The sequence below is a fragment of the Sebastes umbrosus genome, chromosome 21 (genome assembly GCF_015220745.1).
Source record: "Sebastes umbrosus isolate fSebUmb1 chromosome 21, fSebUmb1.pri, whole genome shotgun sequence".
Lineage (NCBI taxonomy): Eukaryota > Metazoa > Chordata > Actinopteri > Perciformes > Sebastidae > Sebastes > Sebastes umbrosus.
In genome coordinates, this window is record NC_051289.1 from 22,172,637 (window position 1) to 22,197,776 (window position 25,140).

Here is a 25,140-nt window from a genome sequence, read left to right on the forward strand (position 1 = left end):
CAGACTGAACATAAAGATGGACGACATGACCGCTCCCCAAAAGTGAAGCCAAAACATCTCGATCGCCCCCTGGTGACTGGCTGCAGTATAGGTCATAAAGCCCGCCCCTCAATGTTAGCGGATGGGACATGGGACAAACTAAAAAGCCTAAGTACACATTAAATACATTTTTCCCAAAGATGGTATCTGTCATTTTAGGTAGTTCTGATCACGTATCATCATGTTCAAACGATCTTTTTTCTGGTTTTAATTAGTTATTTGATGCTATAATAAAGGGGATAAGACGTCATGACTGGCAGCTGTGATTTTCTCTCACTAGTGTGTGTGGGCGGGATCCCCTGGCTCCAAATGACATCAAAACCTCAAGATGGCAGCTCCCGTATCCGGGATATTGTGGCGACACTTTTGTCCATCTTAATATATATATAGTCTATGTATAAAACCAACAGGTCTAGCTCTGTTCTGAGCTCACTAGCAGCAGGAGTGGAGCATGGGTCTGACACATGTATCTGGCTGGTTCAGTCTTGGACAGTACCGCATTACTTAGTAACACATAACAGCAATTTTGGCTTTTTTTTTTTCAGTAACAAGTAGTATAAGGGGTTACAATTTGAAATTGTGAAATGTGAATAAAGCAGGGTGTAGCTGTACAACAAGCATATCTCCTCAATCAGCTGCAAAACTGGTGGTGAACAACCCTTATTAATGTTTCCTGTTATCGACTGATTCTTCTAACCCAAAAACGACAAAGCCCTGCCACGTTTTCTGTTCACGCTGCGGTGGAAGTGAACAGCAGGACGAGAGTGAAGGACAAGTCAGCCCGTCGATGTGTTTGGCCCTCGGGGCTTCAGGTGTAGCTGCTTTGGCTGAATGCGATAAGAGCGGGCCCTGCGATCACCAGGAATTTCCTCTAGGGGTGTTGCTTTTAAATAACCCTGGACACACAATAGCCGGGGAGCTCATCAGAGCCAATGAAAGGATGGAGGAGGAGATGAGAGGAGGTGGTGTGTGTGTGTGTGTGTGTGTGTGTGTGTGTGTGTGTGGGGGGGGGGGGGGGGGGGGGGGGTACGCACACAGACATCAGAATGCAACCGAAGCTCTCTTTTTCTTTATTCCCCTCCTGCCTTGCTGTCTCCCTCTCTTCCTCCTCACCCTGTCTGTCTCTCTCTGTCCGAGCTCCCTTCAGGTTGAATGGCTGTCTGATAAGGGCTGTGATTACATTGATTTGGTGTAGGGCCATCTCCACTGTCTGTCCATCTTCCTCCCTCTCCTCCTTTTCCTTCACCCTGCTACCCTTCAATAGACTGAAGCTACTCGAGGTGCTGCAGGTGCAAAGATCTGACAGTTTGCGATGTGTGGACACACAGAAAACACACATCATTGTGTGTCAGGCGTGTCAGAGGGGAGGGCAGAGCATTTGCTGTTTTGAGTAAAGAGGATGTCTGAAGGTAAAGGGCATGTCTATATCATTCGTCAACTCAACAAACCCTCAACACTAAGAAAAATGTAAAGGACATTCTGCTGCATCATTCTTGAAAAAAAACTACTGTATATAGTCATTAAAACAACTATACACTTACCGCAAAGTTTATTATAGTTAGAGTGAATAACATAATATTATAAGTAAGTATGATTGATGTGGATCATACCGGAGCACAGTTCTCCAAATATTAACTGCAGCCTGTAATATCTAAAACCTAAAACTCCATTCAGGACAACTCAAAAGACTCAATTCATAAAAGCCATTGAACAAATCATGAGAAATGCTCGCTGAGGCCGTGGTCGGAGGATTCAATGATAAATTTGTCCCAACTATCATCAACAGAGGACAATTCATTACATTTATCAATCTTGATGAGGATAGGCCTCACAAAATATTCATCCTCAGGGCACCCAATTACCCGGAGCAGAGCCCTGCAACGCAAAGAGCTCCTGTGCCCTTCAAGAAGTATACTTGAAAAGTATAGTTGATATAGAGAATGTAGCAGATTTATCTATATCTATATATCTATATATCTTTAGAGTGGAGGTCCTAGCATCATATTGAACTAGAAAATCGAAGGAATCCATTGGTAACCAACCATGTCATACTAGCTTCGAAGGAGGTTAAATAACGCTCCAAACCTATGCTAAACTTCGGTGTGGAAAAATTGGCATGGCCATTTTCAGAGGGGGCCCTTGACCTCTGACCTCCACATATGTGAATGTAAATGGGTTCTATGGGTACCAACGAGTCTCCCCTTTACAGACATGCCCACTTTATGATAAGCACATGCAGTTTTGTGCAAGTCATAGTCAAGTCAGCACACTGACACACTGACAGCTGTTGTTGGGCTGCAGTTTGCCATGTTATGATTTGAGCTTATTTTTTATGCTAAATGCAGTACCTGTGAGGGTTTCTGGACAATATTTGTCATTGATTTGTGTTGTTAATTGATTTCCAATAATAAATATATACATACATTTGCATAAAGCAGCATATTTGCCCACTCCCATGTTGATAAGAGTATTAAATACTAAACAAATTTCCCTTTAAGGTACATTTTGAACAGATAAATTTGATTAATTTGCAATTAATCACGATTAACAATGGACAATCATGTGATTAATCACAATTAAATATTTCAATCGATTGACCGCCATAATATATTTATTATTAGAAATCAATTAACAACACAAAACAATGAAAAATATTGTCCAGAAACCTTCACAGGTACTACATTTACAATAACAAAAATATGCTCAAATAATAACATGCCCACAAGCCCACACACACACACACACACACACACACACACACATGGTGGTTCCTAATATGTGATTGCCACCGTCTTTGTTCTCATCAATGATCCCTAGAAAGAAAGTGTGCCCTACATCGCTGTGCGTCTCTGTCGCTCAGCCACTCTGACTGGCCTAGATCTGAAGTGATGGCTGATGCAGTTTCTACAAGTTGGGTGTCATTCAGATCCTCTTCCAGCATTCATCTTCGCTACAAACGAAAGCCTCGGGTCTCAGCGGAGCCCTGGAGGCAGACGTGCCAGACAACTTCATAGCTGTTGCTTGTCTGGCTGGCACAATGTAACTGTAGCGAAGCAGTGGTACATGAGTTTGATAAGTATGTGTGTGTGGGTGTGTGGGTGGGTGGTACATGTGTGATCTGTTGTGATTCAATGACTTGGTTTGGAGCTGACATATTTATTAAAAAGAACCTCTGAAAATAGATACTGTATATATATATATAGCCCAGGATTTCTGTATGGGATGGCCCCATCTGAAAACACAGAGATGCTTCAGACAGGTCTGTCACTGTTTAAACGCAGACTGACAAGAGAAAGCACACTCTGTCCTTTAGCTGGAGAATCTAAAAGACTAGGGAAAAAAACTCTCACTAGACCAATTGAAAGCCAAAAATGCAAGCACTTCACTCAACCAACCTGTACAGTAAATTCAACCCGATATCACTCCAAAGCGTGTAATAGACCCGCCTGTCCTCCAGAGGATAGCGTGCCAGTGTCACATTTTGCCTCGCAGAGACGTGAATATTACACGCCTGTATGAACGTGCAGTACCAGCAGGGGGCGTCAAAGCCACTTACTTAGGATTTGGCAAAAAAACCCACTTAGTTAGGTTAAGGGCAAACATCATGGTGGGGCTTAAAATAAGTATGTAAACTAAATAAAACACGTACGGAAACACGTATGGAACCAACGTAACGTCAGTACAGACAACACGTGACAAACGTCACTAACGTAACTTGCTAAACAAAATACTGGTCACGAACAGGGGTCTCCCGCTTGGCAGTCCTGTGTTTGTTGGACCCATCAACCCCCATACCCACTCACCATAAGTGGTCTTTCTCACTTTATATACTACGTAACTACCTCTGAGGTTAGACTTCCGTCACTACATAACACTGCACCTTCATGCAGGCGTGTAATATTCATGTCTCGGCGTCACAAAACATGACAGGCGGGCCTATTACCCATTTTGCTGTGAGACTGGGCTGGTGAATTCCTGGCTTAGTGAGTTTAAATAGTGATTTTCAGTTAAGTTGGTAGAGGGCAACACAGAGATAACAGAGTAGTGAATATTGGACTTACATTCATCAGGTGGACACAAACACAACTCCAAATGAATGATAATGTTGCTCCATATCGGCTGGATGTGTAAATAGGCGACTGTTTTCCATATTAACTTAGAAAGTAGCAAAAAACAATTTAAAAAATAAATAATTAAATTGACTAAATTTAGTTGATGTTATAAAGGTTTAGGTGAGCAATCTCATGCAGTGACTTTCAGCTGCAATCCACCGTAACCTTCTATAAAACGGGGAAATAGTTGTTTGAAGTTCAACACAGCATATTATTTGACATCAGATTTTATGATATGAAATTGTATCTCTTATTCTAAACTACCGCATTTTAAAATATCAAAGTGAGCAGTGCTATAAAATCACTAATCAAATCAAGTACTACTATTTTTGAGATAATGCTTGTGTCCAGCAGCGTAACATAATTGTGATTGGCCCTGGTGCAAATCTTTTTCTTGGGCCCTCGTCCCGAACACAAGCACATGCTCCTGCGCACACACGCACGTACACACACAATCACTCCAGACAATTGCAAAGAAGACATTGCTATGCCACCATGGAGAGTCTCACCATGCAACTTCCATACTACAAACCAGCCTTAGATCAGCACCAGGGACAGCAGCCGGAGCCCAAATTCATCGACACTAACTTAACACCCTGCCCTGAAAGAGACAGATAACAGTAGGTGCGCATTTTCCAGCATATGAGATGTAACAATTACAGTGATATAGATTTAAATCCCTGATTCCACTCAATAATGAGAAAAAATAAACCATTAGAAGTTTACCCTACAGGTCTTGTGCCCTGTAAAGTCATTAACAACACTGCTTAAGAACTATGTCCTTTTTTTATTGGAATGTCCCAGCCGTGAGCGACGCAGCGCGACGTGGCACGCCGTTTTGAGCTGAACTTTTGTCAGACGCCCAGCTGTTTCCCAGCTTATTCCTGTCGCTCGCCTTAAAATTGCCTCAATGGACCGGGAGCGGCTGATTGGTGAAGTTGAAAGTTATCTATACGATACCTCCTCATTTCACTACAAAAACCTAAATAAGGAGGCAGCTGGCTGGAGGGAGATCACCAGACAGCTTAACATTTCCCACTGCTGTCGGCTGTATTGTATGTCATTTTCAGTAAATATAACAATATTAATCGTGTGTTTTCTGTTTATAAAGAACAAACGTAGGAAGAAGTGGTTACGTCTCCAGTCTGATCTCGAGCGAACAGCTGGTAGGTAGCCTACGTGGATTGTTCACATGACGTAACAGAAGTGCATATAACTGATTCAGTGCGGACACGGTGTAGGAAGGTGGTTTTTGGGCCCCCGGCAGCTTCTGGGCCCCGGTGCATCAGTTGCACCGTCGATATTTACGCCACTGCTAGTGTCCTACAACCATGATCTACTGTAGCAGGGTCAACTGGATAACCTGGGAGTCCATGGCCTCATCACTTATCAGAGAAACTGACCAAAGCAGCAACATTTCAGACAGAAATCACTTAATCCCAATGGAATCAATGAGATCAGTAAATATGCTCACGAGTCAAATAAATATATGCAGTTTTCAATTTTTGTGAATTTTGACACACAAATCTGCACCCTTGTGACAGTTCAGGGACCACCTCAAAATATAGACCAAGCATCCAGTGCTAGCTATATTTAAAGGACTCGTGAATGAATTTCATTGTGCCACTTTCTGGTGGGAAGACTTCCCAGAGTCAATGTATTCCCCTAAATGTAATTCGTCAAATCCCACTGAGACATGTCTGTGTTGCAGTCGTACCGCTGAGCATGGGCTGGTTGCGTCTGTGCGTGGCGGGCAGCGGGCCCAGGCGCTCCTGCCGCTGGTTCAGAACTCTGCCCAGATGGCCTGTGTGGCGCAGGCTGCCGACGGTCACACTGTGCAGGTACACCGGCTCCACGAAGTGGCTCAGCAGCGCCCCCTGCAGGCCCAGGATGTTCCATCTGAGGGGAGGGAGTAAAGGGAGAGGAAGTCAGGGAGAAAAGCGGTATAGTGGTTTTGTAAAGTAGATGAGGAAGGGAAGTTTGAGTGGATGAAAGAAGGAAGGAAAGAAGGAGGGAAGGCAACAGTTGGGGGGAGTGGGGAGAATACGAGGGAAGAGAGATAGAATCAGGGCGGGAAAGGAGGAGAGAGGGGAGAGAGAGACAGATGTGAGAGCTTCAATGACAGGTAGAGACAATTTGATCATTATCTTGATGTGGGACGTGATGAATAACAGCCGCTGGACTGACAGCGCACACAAACAGACACGCATACGTCCTCTTCCATTTTCTCTGGTTCAGAGACACAAACCATCATCGCCACCACCTACAACAACACTGCCAAAGGTCAGTCCATCAGCATTCACTACGTGGAACAACACATTACCATGTGTGCATTCATCAGTGCCATCGAGGTTAATGCACTGCACGGGGCTGCAGGCAAGCTTCCGTCGATTGCTCAACGCGAGGGGCGATCGCCTCAGGATTTGTTTGGGGGGATCCACGAGTGACACAAAATCACTGTGGGGCTAATCCTGCCAGCCGCTCCGATGCCTGCTACTGTAGCCAGCTGGTCGTGTGCCACCTACTGTCGAAATCCTCTCTATTTAACCAGCAGATGCTAATTTATGGATGGAAAATGATAATTACCGTGTTTATTATCATTGCTGCCCTTCATAGAGAGAGAGGGAGCCTGCTGTGTGCCTGAGCTGTGTACTCTCCGGTGCACTGGACTAATGAACTTATGCGAGGCACAATCAAAGGCTTCACATTATGCTACTAATTTTTAGATCATTGTTCTTTTTGTTAATCAATGTCTCTTTATCATGGATGCAATTACAGCAGCTGCTTGTTTTTTTCTCGCAGACTTAATAATCACTCATTACGGCTTCTTTCGCTTCCCGAGCAGTCAATTAACATCAACGGCTTTCTGGGAATCACTAAACGGGCTCACAAAGCGGCGGCCCGCCTGCCTACGCTTTACCTGCAATCTGTCGGCAAGATCTGTCCTTCCCTCTCAGACGGAGAGGAGGAGCTCTGCTCAAAAAGCACACGCTCGCACACAAACCTCCACCAAAACAGAAATAGTTTAGCCTGAAATATTAATTTACCCAGAAAGCGACACCGTGAATCAGAAACATCTTCTAATCTCATGCAAGAAAAGACAGCCATCTGGCTTGGGTGTGCGAATTTAAAGAGAGGAGAGGGGGGAGACCTCTTCTCTCTCTATCTCTCTCTCGCTCTGTCTCTCCACATCTATCCTTTCTTCCCTCCCCCGGTAAACGCCGACCATTAAAGTAATGTGTTCATCTGCATAAAACTGCAGCGGAATGGAGAACATCATCGTTATATGAAAGCCATTTAGACCCCTCAATTAAATCCAGCTGTCGACTTCAAATCAAATATTAGCAAAGGAGCTTCATTGGGCCTGGCTTAAGGAAACACAACGGTGATCATCAGGTGGAGCAATGATGGGCGTTGCACGTTATCAAAAATGTTTATGATAAGAGCAAAGATCCTAAAATCCCTTATGGTCAAGGCTGAACTAACTGTAATTATGTGCAGGAACTGAAGGAAGTGGGGAAATAAAAAAAGTAATGGGAGGTTGCAAAATGAGTGTGACAGAGGACAAGAAGAGTATCCAGGGGATCACTTTAAGACTGCAGAGCAGTGTGTGTGTGAGTGTGACTGTGTTGAGTCTGCGGTCCTAAGCTCCTCTCAGTTCCACCCTCCACCCCGACCTTGATAAACTGGCCCTTGGTGACCCACTCACTTTAACGACGGCCACCCATCATTTACAGCGATATAAAAGAAAAAAAAACGGAAAGAGGAGGCTGTGGAGCAAAGAGAGTGCGTCTGCCGTGCGGCCTGGCGGGATGGAGAGGGGAGGAGATGGTGTAAGGGAAGAAGAAGAGCAGGGTGTCCCTTCTCCCTCCCCCGTCACTCTATTTTTTTGTAAAGTAATTGCTTTCACCCCCGTTGGTGACCTGGGTAGATTTAATCACACCATCTCCAGCCCTGGCCAACTGAATCAAATTGGTCAAATTAACAGCGACTCCACAGGAGAAGGGTTCACCTCTCTCTGTCTCTCTTCCTCTCTATGTGTGTGTGTGTTTGTGCCAGTCCTTTCACACACACAACAATGGCTCAGCTGTAGTCCTGTACGGCTCAGTTGGCACAGTGCGGTGCTTACTAAGCTAAATTCATGGGTTCAGTTCCTGCTGAGGCCCGGTCCTGGCACAAAAACTGGGACTATATTAAAAATCGATTTCAGATATGTTAGAAAATGCAACATCAAGGGTGGAAGTAAAGAATTACTATTGTTGAGCACCTTCATTGTGTGTGGAGTATTTTTAGCTCTGCTGGCTGTAGGGACGGTAACGCCGGTCTGTCAGTTGGTTGGACGGTCCACCACTTTGGGCCAGATTGAAATAGTTCATCAAGTCATGGTTCCATCGACCCATGGACCCAAATGTTAGCATGCTAACACACCTAACTAAGATGGTGGCTGTGGTAAATATCAACATGTTAGCTTTGGCCTATAAGTACAGCCTCACAGTAGCACTACTACAACTAGAACTACTACTTATTTCATAGTTTACTTTAAAGTATAAAGTGTGAATGTCACCAAGTTACCCCAACATGTCCTAACAGTATGATATGTGTTACTTAATGCATTGTTTTAAGTTTTATACCTTCTGAAGAAATAACATGTTATTTGTCATAAAAACTAAAAATTGAATTCATAAGCCACAAAACATATCGTTGCTCAATTCAATACAGTCAATACTCGAGGATTTTGTTGCTACATTCATACTTAGTCTGGTAGCTTGTGGTGGATAATGTTAGTTTATATTAGCAAATCTAAAGCCACCAGACACACCAAGCCGACATCAAAGAACTAACGGCGATGAAGGACGACTGTTGTCGCCTCACGTCGTCTTTGTCTTGGCCGAAAAGTTGCACTTGAACACACCGCAAAGACTACAGCCGACGGCCGGTAAGCACGTACGTTATGCGCCTGCGTGAGATGAAATAACTCTCCACACCAGCATGCGGTAGCAGTCCGTATTTGTCATTCAAAAAAGGAAAACCGGAAGACCGATGACTGTCAAGTCGTTGTTATGAGGCGTACATGAAACAAAGCGCTGTTTGCCGACCATTTTCACACCACTCTCACTCACCACTTAGCTTCATTCCAGATGGCCATGAAAATATCTGTGTATTGGAATGATTAGATGAGATGGAGATGAAAAATGAGAAGATCCTTCTATGTGTGCCCTCTTGACTTTACTCGTTGGCTTGCTTTCCTTACTTCAAAAAACCTCTGACACAGGCGGACTAGAACCGACAATGCGGGATGCACCCCAAAAACCAGGCCGACAGACGCTCACCGACGTCCCCATACTGTCCGCCGGCCGACCGTCGGCTTGGTGTTTCGGGGCCTTTAGATAAATATTGCTGTGTAATTGACATTTCATTGACTTTATGACATCTTTCTAATCATGCTACTGTTGCTGTTTTAGTATTTATCATTATTATGTAACACAGTTTAGCAAAGGTTACATAGTCTCGCTTTAAAGCAACCATGATTTTGACTGATGTGTTTGTACTTGGATACACCGTCTTCAAAACTGAATTAATTTTGAAGCTGATGTTCTGCAACTGGACATGGAACAAATCGCCTCCTTTAACACAGTATATGAACAGAGAAAATAAAAATGAAATGTATCTAATCATAGATGCATAATCATCAGTTAACACCTCTAATAGTGCGTCTCACCATTTCAAATTTAGAACATATATTACACAAATGATTCAGTAAGGGAATATCATTATGTGTGTGTGTGTGTGTGTGTGTGTCTCCCTCTGCCAGTAAAGATGCTCCAGTGTGTACACATCGGTGCTTTCACTTCTCACGCATGAGGGCAGTGTGAAAACGGAGGCGGGAGAGCAAAGCTGTCTGGATTTAGTGTTGCCGTCTGTCCTGTGCAGGCTTGCCAACATGCGGACGATACATTAACAATAAGACCATACACCGGCTCCATTGTGTTTTTGTTCTCTGTGTACAGTAAGCTACGAGTGTTACACTGACACTACACTGTATCTGCTTGGCTCTGTTAGCAAGCCTAAAGCACATGTTTGTAAAATTACAGTATAGAAACCTTGCCCTTAAATTTTGGCATGTACCTGGTAAAGTCTCAATTGAAGGTGCTATATATACAATTGATAAAATTCAAACTAGATGTCGCATTCTCAATATTTGTCTCCATAAAATTTTTATCAACAAGCCCTTTAATGAATAAATACCCAAACCCCACAGTGGATAAGGGGTTGTATGACTAATATCTTTGCTAGATGTGAGTCAGGCCCACAGATATGGAGATTAAAACAATGACGTGATTAATACACTAATTCATTAGAACGGGATTACCCGTTCAAGTTACATATGGGAAATCAATAGTCACCACCCGGACTAGAAAGGATTTCATATACAGCATGGCTCATGGCAACACAAACATGCACCAACACACACAAATGTGCCAAGGTAAATATCAGACAAACCTCTACCTGGTTCACAAAGCACATTTAAAAGAGCTTTATTTAAACAGGGATCACTCCTTCTCATAAGGAAGCTAATCTCCTAATAAAGTTAACCCTTCAATCAATCCTTCTACCTTCCTGTTCTTACGTAGGCCACAGACCTCCTGGGTGAAAGGATGTGTTGATCACATGGTTTGTTAGGAGGTTACGTTAGGGCATAGGGACCCCGTTTCTATCACTGAGTAAACTGACGACCCCTGGCTGAGTGACATATGTTATGGATATTTCATATTATAACTGCAGGAAGTTTGTGTAAAACGAGCGATTTGGATGCATTTTGAGCGGATTATTTGAATATTGCATCAGAGATGAGTTTTCCTGTTATTTTTTAGGAACTTTTAATACAAGTCTGTCTGTAAAATGTATTTATTTTTACAATCAGACTTACTTATAGGCTTCTATTTTGACAAATTCAGTGTTTTCTTTTCCTTGACACTTGACCATTGTTGTATTAGCTCTTTGGTTTGTTAATTGCGTACTTTTCTAATGCAGGACGAGGCTGTTTAACAGAGAGGGAAGGCTCTGTGAATATAACTTGTGTTTAGGTCTTCACCGTGCCCTTATCCTGTGATATATTTTTTGCGATATCTTAAATCCAAACTTTAAAAAGAACTATTTAATTTAATTTTCTTCACAGAAATTAATGACTTGCTGAGATATAGGGCAAAATGCTCAGTATGGACGGGATTGGAAAATGAGAAAATTATATTTAAAGGTTTTTTCATTGGTGTTGTTGAACTCCTCTGACAGCTTTCTTTGCTTTAAGAAAAAAAGTTGCACACAAACAAAATATAAAGTCTGAGTCTAAATTGCAAGTAAAGAAGCATCTTTTATATAGTCCAATATCAAACCTGTGTAAGCTCAACAAAAGACAGCAAGGACAGCATTTTATCTGACAAAACATTGATTAGATTTCCAGTTTAAACTCGCCAAGGGAGGCCAGGTTCTTTGAGGTATAAATCAGTTAGCAGGATGTTCAGTATGGCAGAAAGGTGCTCTTGTCCAATTTAGTTTTGAACAACTTGACAGATAACAAAAATCTATAAGTGAAATGAGGCAGAATATAAAGGGAGAGCTTTGATTTTGAACAGAAAGAGTGCCAAAAAGAAAAAGAAAAGCCTTAAACCCAGAAAGCTAGACCGTTTTAAACCCAGAGGTAACACCTGAAAGCACTGACCTTGTGATCTTGTCGGTGCAGGACATGGTGATGAGCTGCTCGCCCTGTAAGACGCCGTCCCACGTCTGGATGGGCCCCCGACATCGCACCGGCACCGTCCCCTCGCCTGACTCGATTTTGGTCCGCAGGTGGCTGCGGTGCTTTCTCAAGAGGTGTCTGCTGCTGTGTACTGCCAACACAACACACACAAGCACAGCCTGAGCTTCATCAGTCTACATTATGTCATGTCTTATTACACAGCTTTGCTGGATACCCAATTTAATTAGCTATTAATGAAGTCTGTTATTTCTAAATAACACAAAGGCGTTTCAGATCTAATCACGTCAATAAGCAGCCAAGATTCATTTTGTAGACTTTTGATCAAATTTACTCAAAATGCACCAGGTCACAAAGACAACAGGTACATTTTTTCAATACTGCTTTCAGTATATTATAGAAAATGATCCACTATGCACATTAGCTCTTACATGTTACATTTTCTATGTGATTAGAAAAGTTCTCAGCTACTAATCATTGAGATTCATGTGTAACTAGCTACATGCAATTTAAACTGTTTTTAACATAAATGTTTATCCAATATTATGGTGAGCCAACGACTTATTACTATTATATATTTTAATACAATGACAGGTACAGTTTCCAGTGGAGGATTAACATTGCATTTCCTTTCAAAGCAAAAGTTTAAATGAGGTTAACGGCGTCATTTAGGGAATTAAATGTATTATCTTGGGACCGTTGGCTGCCTAATTGTTAATGAAGTAAGCATTTGACTTGATTGTTGCTGGATGTGTGGAGCAGCCTGCAGTTTGGAAGGAAGGAGAAGGAACCATTATCCTGAATGAAGCAGTTTCGATGCACCCTTGATGAACTTAGGACTGTTTATATTGGGTACAGTGTGACGTGGTATTGTATGAATACAACCCCGTTACTGAGAGCACAGGCCCTTGATCGGTTTAAAGTGCTTTCATGTGGCTTCATGTGGGTGTACAAGGCGGCATGACCTCTACGGGCACTAATATTGTTAATTAAAGGGGACATATTATGCTTTTGTGCTTTTTCCCTTTCCTTTAGTGTGTTACATAGTTTTTTGTGCATGTAAAAGGTCTGCAAAGTTACAAATCCCAAAGTCGAGGCAAAGGGAAGGTTACTCTCCCACACAGAAACACTGCTCCTGAACTGCCTGAAACGCCTCGCTTGAAGTCCCGCCTTTTATTCCGTAATGTGGTGATGTCACCAAGTAACACATTTTGCCTAGCGGCTAGTTTGGCACGCCCTCAAAAAAAAGCTAGTTAGAACGGAGCTGGAGCGGAGTCTGAAGAGTTTGGTTTGGTTGACTAATCATAACAGAGTGGGCCAGCTGACCAATCAGAGCAGACTGGGCTTTTCAAGAGGGCGGGGCCAGGAACTCAAACAGAGCATTTCAGACCGAGGGTGAAAAGAGGTGCTGTAGCACAGCCGGTATTAGAAAAGTAAAGCGTTTTTTGAATATCTAAGCATGCAAACATGTTCTAGCAGAAACCACAAATACAGGTATGAACCTGAAAATAAGCATAATAGTTCCTCTTTAAAGTATACAAAGTTGTAAATAGTCTGCATAGTATTGGAAAAAGAAACTTTCAGGAAGAAGGAAACAACAAACAGGCACGGGATAAATTATAAATATTATTTTTCTTGCTTTCAGTAAAATTACAACATGGATATCTCCCTAATAGGGTGACAGAGTGAACACAAATAAATCGTTGTTTTTATTTTAATAACCTCTTATTCCTTTAGGCTTAAACTCTCCTTCCTTCTCTCTTCCTCCATGGCTGCTGCTTCGGCTGATGTGACAGCAGCTAAAAATTAAGCCCCGGTTTCCAGCTCAGAAATGTTTAAGAACAGTCAGGAAAAGGTATTAAGTAATTTTCTAATCTCTGAGAGCGCACTGGAGAACATTTAAGAGGTTTAATGACCACAAACGTCAAGTTCAAAGGCTTCTCCAATGACAGCATCAGCATTTCCATCCTCACTGGTTTCATGGAAATCACACCATGCACTGCACTGTAGTGTATATTCAGAGAGCTGAATAGCAGCTTCAGTCCGTGATGAAAGGAGGGGGGTGTGGGGGGGTATATATACATTCTACTGATGGAAACTGCAGTCCAGATTACATTTCTGAACTCGTAGGCCACCAGAAAAAATGCTGGGCGAACCGTCTAAATGAATATACAATTTATTTTCAGTGGGTAAGCAATAAAATGTCATCTAGTCAGCACAGCGTGGCTGAAAGAGGCCAAAGACGGGATGTGACATGAAAAGGATGCCAGCTTCTTGACAGTGTCTGGAGAAAAAAAAAAAAAAGCAGAGCAGTGGCTTTCAGAATATCTGCCAGAGAAAATGATCTCTCTACAAACCTGACTGACTGATGATAGAGAAAATGACAGTGATTACATTACATAGAAATACATGGTGAGTATTAAAAATAACTTTATTTTGATCTGTTTTCGGCAACCTACGTAAAACAAAAAGAAACAGAAAGGCCGGGTGTCTTACGGTCACTGGTGATTTCATAGGGCGAGTTGAGCCTCCCGTCCCCACACGGCGAGGTGCTGATGTACATGTGGAAATGGACGTTGTCTCTCAACCTGTAGCCGCACTCCTTGTGCCGCACGAATATCGACTCCTCCCAGTCCTCCGGCCGTTTACTTTAAGAGAAAACGAGAGGGAGACTGATGAGAAAGGTGGCACCATTCATCACGGCGCAGCAAACAGATTTCCACTTTTCGTTTCCAATGATGAAGTGAGGCGGGGACGGAGAGAGATGGACACTGGCTCTCTCTCTGACCATAGTCCATTCTCCTGCTGTCAGACGAGACTCCTGGACATTACTCAGGCTGTCCAAATGTCTCATGGGAGACGGGGGAGAGTGAGTTTAACTTGTGGTCCACATATACTTTGCATTTGAGTTGTGAAAGTGTCACAATGAAGGTCAAATAAAGAATTAGCCAAGTTAAAATAATGGTTATTATTATATAAAACAAACATGCAGGAATATGATAAATATGTTAAGTGCTGCAGGTTTTACTGGCACTGCAAATAAACGGTTTCATAGCTACTGCTATGGTGTGTTTACACATGGTACAACTGCATAGAAAGTCAATGGAAAGACGAGCTGGTGCGCATGTTGCTAGCTAGCTAACGTTACAGTTAACGTCTGTACAATCAGCGCATTGGTTGTTTGGCATAAATAAACACAGACACAATAGAGTCCTAAAACCCGGAAATTAGTTAGCATTTTAGCACTTCCGGTTCCCTTGTCTGGAAGTCAATGGTTTTTTTGAATGCTGAAGAGATTTTAACGTTTTGTTTTACAACATAAAATAGGTCAGTAATTCGTTGTTCGTAGTGAATTTTGAGGCCTTTATGTGTCTTAAAAAAGGCGGTTGCTAACAAGAGAAAATGAGACAACTTAACGTTTTCATGTCAACTCCTCCTTTACCTCGTTGTGTCTACTCGCGCTCATGCGACCGTAGTGTAGTTTGTTTATAGCCTAACGTTAACTTTTTACTTCTGGCGATTGCCAGAAATGTGTAAGTATTGTTTGCCACAGAGTTGATTTTCTGCAATAATCCAAAACCCAAAGGAAAAATCCCTTCGGCTTTTTGTCAAGGGAACCAGGGAAATTCTAATTTCCCGGTTCGTGGCCACATGCCACGTCTTTTGCATGCTCAAATCCATTGTTGTCAATGTGGAGAGCGATGCCGCGCAAGAGTGCCCAAGTGCCTATTTTTTGACTGGATGGATATGATTCATTAGAAAAGATGCTGAAATCAGTCAGATGGATTAGGGATAAAATAATAGGTTACAGGATTTTTTTTTTAGGACAGTTAAAGGTGCAGTGTGTAGCATTTGGCGGCATCTAGCGGGTGAGGTTGCAGATTGCAACCAACTGAAACTTCTCCCGTGTGTCGAGCGTGTAGGAGAACTACGGTGGCTGACGCAAAAACGTGAATGGCCCTCTCTAGAGCCAGTGTTCAGTTTGTTCGTTCTGGGCTACTGTAGAAACATGGCAGATTCATAGTTTAAGGTGATTGTACACTAAAGAAAACATACTTATTAATATTATATTCCATTTCTGCCAATAGATCCCCCTAAATGTTACACACCGTTCTTTAAAATCAGATTTTTTTTTCACTCCATTCATTAATAATGAGCTGAATTCTTGCAATATGGCCGACTAGGTGACACATATAGTTAATCTAATTTAAAAATCTGGGTCACTGTTTCTGCAGGAATACGGCTTTCAGCACTCACACACACGTAAGTACGTGCACATAGTATATTTAAACTACGCATCACAATGCAAAGCACGGCTGCACTCTTTATATAACCTCTCCTCTGTCTCCGATGTCCTTTCGCTGAGTGTAAATATGGCAGTTCTGGCATTTTGTTTGGTCATTTCATTATGAGTTATCTTCCCCATTAGCCATTTTACTCAGCCGCAAAGTCTCTGTACCTGCCACCCAGCATTGTGCTAAGACAAAAAGTCAGTGCTGTGTATGCAAATCTGACATTCAACGATCTAGACTCCTAGCCGCTAATCTGATGAATCAGCCTTGCTATCGAGCTCCTCGGGGAGCTCAAAAACATAATATATGCTCATGCACTGGAGGCAGTCAGGAGTCAGAACTCATCAAGACTGTCCCTTGACACTGGTAAAAACTCCTGGTGAGCTTGTGTGCACCGGAGCACGCTGCGCAGGTTGCGAAGACACACAGAGTAGGTACGTTTAAAAAAGTGCTAAAAAACAAATAGGCCATTGAGACCCTGAGCTGAAACCAGTTGAGTGTGTGATAGTATGCTTAGTTAGCTGGAGAGAACGGCGCCCATATGGCTCGTTGATTATTGAAAAGTCTCTGGTGAACAAAGCGGTGCTGTTTCCATGAAGCTTATTATAGAGGAGAGAGCATGCTTTGGCACTGCAGCGGGAGGTCACAACAACACAACATATTTAATGCTATTAAGCACACTGTGATGCATAATGTACTGTACTGCATGTTAAAATAGTTGGAGGCACCTTGGAAACTAATGTATGAATGTATGTATAATGTATGTATGAAGCCTACGCCATGGACCATGGACTGCATGTGAACAAGGAGGGGCCATAAGTTCATGGCATGCAGAGGGAGTGGTCATAATATTGATTTATGTACCTTAAAGAGAGATTTGTCAAGTATTTAATACTCTTATCATCATGGGAGTGGGCAAATATGCTGCTTTATGCAAATGTATGTATATATTTATAATTGGAAATCAATTAACAACACAAAACAATGACAAATATTGGAGAAACCCTCCAATACTGTACGGTACTGCATTTAGCATAAAAAATATGCTCAAATCATAACATGGAAAACTGCAGCCCAACAGGCAACAACAGCTGTCAGTGTGTCAGTGTATTGACTTGACTATGACTTGCCCCAAAACTGCATGTGATTATCATAAAGTGGGCATGTCTGTAAAGGGGAGACTTGTGGGTACCCATAGAACCCATTTTCATTCACATATCTTGAGGTCAAAGGTCAAGGGACCCCTTCGAAAATGGCCATGAAAGTTTTTCCTCGTCAAAATTTAGCGTATATTTGGAGCATTATTTAGCTCAGGATTAGATTACAGGATTTGTTATAGATAAAACAGTAAAGTGCAATAAATAATATAAATACTATAGGTATAATGATCTCGATTCAACAGTAAAATTCTGCTTACATGTTTATGCATCAGTAATAATCCAATTATATAATTTATAATAATGTAACGCTGAGAGGGTTGCATATTTTTCTGATGCATTATGACTACTTTTATTTTTAATACTAGAGATTATGCAACATTTGGCCACTGTGGCCCTGAGTCAACAATTACAGGATAATGCTAAAATATAGTGTAACATTATCACAAATAGAAAGTAGTCATTAAGTCATTTAACTTCATCTTACATTTAGCCACTTTAAAGTCCAAATGAGATCACATTTAGTCATCCCTTCTTGTAGTCAAAGATAATGTCAAACTGTTCTTTAAATATACCATTCGTAGTTTTGCATCACGAAAAGGAAGAAAAAAAGTTTCTCAAAGGTGAACACAGGACGAGTGATGTACAGAGCAGATATGTGTGCTGTCGCAGACAGAAAAAAAAAATGCAATTTCATTTCAGTTGGACTTTAAGCTACTGCAGCAAGCAGCAAAACTCCCTGAGTGAGCGAGGGTGTGATTTATTACAAAACTTTTAATCTGTAAAAGGAATAATCTGTTAATTCTTCTTTCAAAAGTGACATAGTTCTGCTTTAGATTCATTTTGCAGATTATACTTCTGTACTTTTAAAATTTTGAAAGCAAGACTTTAATACTTGTAAGGGAGTATTTTTACACTGTTGTATTGCTACTTTTACTTAAAGGAATAGGGATCGGGTGTTGTGAAGTGGGGCTGTATGAGGTACTTCCATAGTCCATCCATAGTAGGTGTGAGAAACAGACAGGATCACCGGCACCGGAGCAAAGCAATACAGTGCTGTGGACGGGGACGTGCAGAAAAACAGATTTTTGCCACCTAAATGAAACGCTCCACTAAATAGAGTTGATATCCATTTAAATGTACGTTATATTTAGAATACTTTCCGACTTTCAGTTCAGTTCCCCGTCAGAAAGGAGAAGGAAAGGGCTGTCTGACGGCAAGATAAAGCCGTGAAAATATTCCAAATATAGCGTACACGTAAACGGATATTGAATTTTTTAGGTGAGCCTTTCTTTTAGGAGGCTAAAATATGTTTTTCTGCCGTCCCCGTCCACAGTAATACATTGCTTTGCTCCGGTGTCGGTTCTCGTCTGTTTCTCAAAACTGGGCCACACCGACCATCATCTACTGTAAGTAATACAACTACTATGGATAAGTACCTCAAACAACCCCACTTCAAAACACCCAAACTATCCCTTTAATTAAAGGATCTGAATAGTAGATAATGATCCTGATATAACCTTTAGCAGCTACACAGCTACATATAATACAAATAAATATCAACTTTGGTTTTGAGCTGAAATGATTAGTCCATTGATTAATTGATCAATTGAGCCAATCGATAGAAAGTAAATGTGTAACTATTTTCATTATTGATTTCTTGTTCAAGTCATTTTAATTTAGCAAAAACGCCAAAACTTCACTGGCTCCACTTTCTTTTTTTGTGAATACTTGTTAGTTTTCTTTCTCCTGAGATAGTAAACTAAATATCTTTGGGTTGTAAAATCAGCTGATAAATCCATAATAATTGATAGTTAAAGTTATTGTCAGTTGCAGCCCTACTTTGGTTTATCATTAAACTCTGAATAATGCCAGTCTCTTTCTACGTAAAACATTCCACATTAGATGATTTTAGGCCAATCTTCTTCTCACTCTGGGTGAGATAATCAGTGGGCCAAACTCCCAAACAATCATTCAGTGTGATCCTTTCATTATTTTCAGAGTTAAAACATTCCATTTGTGTTGTATTTTTGGCTGAAATGGAGTCAGTTTAAATCAGCAAACTAGCATGAGATGAAGGTGATTGATTTTTCAATAATAAGCCAGCCTTCCAGACTACCAATCAACTAGTTACAGCAAGCAATAATGAGCTATATCCGTGGATTCAAAATGAAATAATTTAAAGCTTCAGTAGGCAGACAAGTTCTGGCATCATTGGGCAAAATTTCATAGTAACCTTTCAGCATATTGTAATTCAAGTGTTCTGAGAGAAAAATAGTCTTCTCATGGCTCTGTTTTCAGGCTTTAAAAAATCTAGCCATGACGAAGACTTTGGCCAATCACTGGTCATTTCAGAGAGAGAGAGAGAGCGTTTCTATTGGCTATGCTCCGACTGGTGGGCGGTGTTTGGGATTTCTTCAACTGATCTCAACATGGCTGCTGGGTCACAAACTTTCTCATTTTATAGCTAAACAGTACACTACAAGATGATTCTGAAAACATTTGAGGCGAGAAATAGGCATTACAGTAACAGAATATTGATTCATATTTGATCAGTGCTGCCTAGTTTGACTGTTTGGTCGAAGTTCGCGAGTGATTGACAGCTGCTCAGAGACGGCTCTGATTGGTTGTTTTCCTCCAGCCTGTGAAATCTTGTAGATGCCATTAGGAGCAACGGAGGACACCGGAGGACACAGAGGCACATGATTTTTTCAGGTTACCTGTCTCATGCACTACTTTCAGGATATAGTGACCGTTTTATAAAAATAACTTTTTTTAATCACATTTGCTCCATTTCTACCCACTTTAATAAATAAAATTATGGATTTATGGCATATGAGATTGTATGACATTATAAAGTTGGATTTATGTAAACAGAAATGACCACTAACAGTTCATTAGTACATGGTAAAAGGGGTCAAAGCTGCAGAAAATGAAGTATGGCGCTGGAAGAATGTCTGCGTGTGTTAAAGATACAGCTGAAGATTGATCTGTTACCTCAAGAAGAGTTCAAGTTGAGAGTAGAGGAAGCGTAGCAGGGCTCTGCGGGCCGTGACTTCAGCGTGACAGTCATTGACCACTTGTCCCTGGTCACTCAGGTACTCCCCGTTGATACACTTGGTGCCCGTGGATAACGCCACCACCTGGGCGTGCCTCAGGTCCAGACCTGTTGAACAATCACAGACAGACAAATGTTCCCGTCATTTTGCTTGTCATACGTTCCATTGACTACATTGATTCCTTAATCCGTGAGTTTAATAGTAGCCCCTCAGTGTTTAATAGCTAATGTCCTTCCTCACCTTTCTGTCTGTTGGAGGCATTTTATCATCATTAAGGAAGAAGTCCAAGAACGCACACTGACATTCTCAGAGGAAGAAAACAAACTTACATTGCTAAAATTAACAAGAAGAAACCAACAGTAATGTGGCCAAAGTGGACCCTAACCCTAACCCCAATAAATGTGACTATTAGTTCTCTATTTGTAATATATTTATGCATAATGGATAGAGTCTAATTTTGGAAGAGGACATGAATAAATCACGTTGAACTTGAAACACATGTTGGCTTCAGAAATCATAGAGAAGTAGCCAGTAGAAGCCCCAGACATCTTTCATCTATCATGTATTTTGTATGGAGGAGGCGTCTTAAACTTATCTGGGATAATGGATGCATTTTCCATCAATAAGGTCATGCTCAGTGTGCCTCCACACTCTGCACCAGTGCACATTTTAACACTTTCAGACATTGCCAACTTGACCTAAGGAAAAAGTGAATAAACATTTGGTACAATTATGCCAAAAATGTTCTAACACTACACCATTTTCATGTCATGGAAAGTGTTTTTAGAGTCAAGCAGCATAAAATAGCAGACAGGAATTGATAAGAAAATATAAGTCAAACTAAAATAGACTGAAGCCAATACAACCAGCGATGGGCGGATGGAAAAATAGACCTCAGACTGAAGTTGGTCTCTAAGACAAGGTGGAAGAGTTCCCTTTGCTCACATAGTGAAACATAAGAGGAGAACAGGGTGAAAAGGTCATTCTGACAGATAACTTTGGGTTATTTCCATAACCACAGTTCTCTGAGTAGCATGAGTGAGCGTTTCTTCAGAAGCTCCTATCACACCACACCAGCCAGGATTAGCTGGATCCAAGGAGGAAGGAAAGGAAGAGACCCAAACTGGGCTGACGCTGGCACTACACCTCATTCAAAAAGTTCACCTGTTCACATTTTAGCCACACAACTGGAATGGGCCGTGTCTAAAGGCCCAGACACACCAACCTGACATCAAAGAACTAACGTCGACAAAGGCCACCAGCTGCATCACCTCGCATCACCTTTGTCTTGGCCAAAAAGCACTCCAACACACCGCAAAGACTCCAGCCGACGGCCAGCTACCACGTATATTTGTCATTCAAAAAGGGAAATGAGAAGACTGAGGGCTGTGGAAATAAAAGCCATTGTCATGATACATACATGAAATAAAGTGGCATTTGCCGACCATTTTCACACCACTCTCACTCACCACCTCTTGATTTACTCGTCGGCTTGCTTCCCTCACATCCGTTTCTCTTCTCGTGCACTAATTTTTTTTAAGCTGAACCGCCAATCAGAGTGATTTCTTTCACCGACTGGCGGCGCCGCCGATTCAACATGCTGAATTGGCCAAATAAACTCATACACGTGCAGACTAGAGCTGACGGTGCGGGACACACCGAAAAAACTAGGCGGACAAATGCTCACCGGCGGCCCAAAACTGTCCGACGGCTGACTGTTGGCTTGGTGTGTCAGGACCTCAAGACCAGGAAAGGAGGGAGGACAGTTTTCTCTATATTTACTCTGAAACCCGATTTCAACAGATGCTCCCTGTGCGACTTTGTGTTTGCTTTAAGGGAGCTGCAATAAGCCAACCATTGGCATACAGTATGTGGCCACAAGGATCTAGAGCCAAATGAGCAGTCGTTCTACTGCTTCAGTACATTTTACAAATACCTTTGGAGGACTAGATACTGATAGTTGGTGGTTGGTAGCTGCTACCTATTGGGAAGTAGCAAACTTCCTTGTGAGAGATTTGGTGTTGTGTGTCAGCCAGATTTATGAGGTCTTTCCTGACACTTCAGGCCTTGGTTCCATCCAATTCTGTCCGGACAGCATGATACCATAAGAGCTTCTAAAGAGGTCACTGCAGCGTCATTCTCAATGTGAGACATGAAGCAAATGCCATGAGAGAGATCGCAGATCACAAATTCATCCCGTCTCATGTTGGTTTTCCTTTGAGGAAAAGACACTTTTCTCAGTGAGGATTCAGGCCAGTGCAGGGCAATGTGACTGACTGACAGATAGGCAGAGGTGGTGCAGAGGGGGGGCGAGGCTGGATCAGCACGTTAACGGCATGCCATTCCTTCCTTGGCTGCCACAAATCTCTCCCATCGCCTCTGAAAGTCAGGCTTCGCTGGCTTCTGGCAGACCTGCAGGCATCGCCGGCCCGGCACATGAGCTTTTATCAGCCTCGGCCCAGATGGCACTGCGGCGGTAGAGTCCTGACACCTCCACTGATGAGGAATGGGAAGGAGGGCAAGGGAGGAAAAAGTTAAGGGAGGGAGGGAGAGAGGGAGGGAGGAGTGTGTGTGGTGTGTGTGTGTGGTGTGTGGGCAGTAGAGGAAAAAGAGAGCATAGAGATGAAGAAAGGAAAGTCTACGGTAGGGTTGAACAAGTTCAACTTTTACTCTAGAAACTACAGCGTGTCTTAAAAAACTAATGTTGTATGGATTTTTAAAATCTCTAATTAATGTACTGTACTTGTCTATTGGATCGTGTATAACAGCATCAAAGCAAACCTTATTGCCTAGTAAATAAAAAAAATCTTTTTCAATTTTTGCCAGTAGATTGAAATAATTTCACGTTTCCAAAGAGTAGTGGACGGATCGGCTTTATTTTTCTGTTTCAAGTCATTGACACAAAAAATGAATCAAACTGTTTCACCCCATTGACGTGGATTTATGTTGGTAATACTTAAACCTCCATTAACAGAACTTTTTTTGCTACTTGGAGACTGCAGGACCAAGCTGTAAACACAACACTGATATACCATCATCTTTTAAGTTGACATGGCAAAGTTTTTAGCAAACAGTTGTTTATTACTTACCCATGCGGCGGATACAGAGCAACATTAGCCTTCATTTGGAATCATGTTTTGGACACCTGGCGAATGTAATTTCAATATTCAGTCTGCTTTTAGCTCTGTTTTTGGTCTCCACCAACTCCTGAGGGAAATACAGCTAGGGACAGAATCATTCCTATACAAATGCTGTTTAAATAATTTGCTTATAGTAATCAAGTAGTCCGCTTACAGTGTTTTTGGTGTTTTGGTGTGCAAAACTATGTTAGACTAATGTTTTAACTACTAATTTTTGTTTTATTTTTTAATTTAGTCCCGTCATACCTTGCCTCGCGGACCGTCTGCTGTCTGGCTGGATACCTGAAGCTGATGCTGCGTGCACATTGATATCATGAAGGGATAAAGGAAAGTCATTTTCTCTGACCGGGTGAGAGAGCGAGGAGTCCGGGCAAAAGGGGCACCGTTCTGCACTGTTCCATTCAAATAGCGAAGCGGTCCCTTTCATTACTTTGCATTCATGTAATAAATACACAGATGTCAATTAGATGGTAATCTGCATGAAAAATGATGCACAACAACAAAAATTGGTCTATAATAATCAGCCGCTTATAGTGATCAATTTGACCCGGGCAGACATGATCACTATAAGCGGTATCCACTGTATGTGGCTCTTTAGCTGCTAACTTCTCCACTATGTTCATCAGCTGGTTGCTAGCTGAAAACAACACTGTAGCGATGCATAGTGAAAGTTGTGGGCCTGGAAACCAAAACAATTAGCTGAAAGATGCTACAATGCTCAATAGAGCTGAGGGGGAACTGCAGAATCAGGTCATTATTATCCATGGGTTCATCACTACCAGCAGTAGGTGATATGCTTCCCCCTTGTTAACCTGGCATCCCCCTCTCCATCCTCTAGTAGCAGAGAGCATGCAGGGGTAAAAGGGGTTGCGTAGTTGAATATGTTCGTCTAGTCTGCCTGACTCATTGATCCTTTATCTGACTGAGGTCTGTGCAAGTTAGAATCTATGGCCCCGACCACGGCTCACCGGTGGTGGTGAACCAAACAAACCATCTGTCTCTCCTGTTAAAAATGACCACTGACTACCAGCGACATTCAAATAGTCATGGGATTAATATAAATTGTCGATTATAGCAGCTTTAAACATATTTTGTCACCATGTAGGACCGGTTTTAATGGTTAAGACTGATTCTTTTGCAAAGTGAATCACTAAAACTGTATCCTTCACTCTGAGTAATAATGTACCTACATCAGAAACTGCCAGTGCTGGTAATGATAACAGTCCTCCGGTCTATCCTTTTTATAAATTGAATATTGAGACATGCTCCAAAGCAACAATTGAAGATACTGAGTTCAGAAAAAGTAAATGCTGTTGTAAATAATAATGGTCCGTGTTCGCTGCTTCTCTTGTGAGTCATTATATACATTTATGTTTTACTAGCATCTCACCTGTTGGAGTGCAAACAGGTCTTTAACAGAATGATGTATTTCAGAAACACATCGTCCTGTGCATGCCACTGTGTGTAGTGATTCATCAAATGCGTCAACAGTGAGATAATAATTTCTCTCAACACTTGGATGCAACTATTAAAGCATTTTTTCCAACACATTTTGTTGTAAATATCCCTCATGGAGGAATAGTAAATT

At 41.8% G+C, this 25,140-nt stretch overlaps 1 protein-coding gene across 1 annotated transcript in view; it reads right to left on the minus strand.

Annotated features, from left to right (window-relative positions):
• Nucleotides 1-25,140, minus strand: part of adarb2 (adenosine deaminase RNA specific B2 (inactive)) — a 218,132-nt gene that overhangs the window by 6,247 nt on the left and 186,745 nt on the right. The window contains exons 5-8 of the mRNA XM_037757007.1: nt 20,351-20,519; nt 14,401-14,552; nt 11,869-12,037; nt 5,869-6,050 (exon numbers count right to left, since the gene is read on the minus strand). Of these exons, the coding sequence (XP_037612935.1) occupies nt 5,869-6,050; nt 11,869-12,037; nt 14,401-14,552; nt 20,351-20,519 (672 nt within the window). The remainder of the gene's footprint in view (nt 1-5,868; nt 6,051-11,868; nt 12,038-14,400; nt 14,553-20,350; nt 20,520-25,140) is intronic.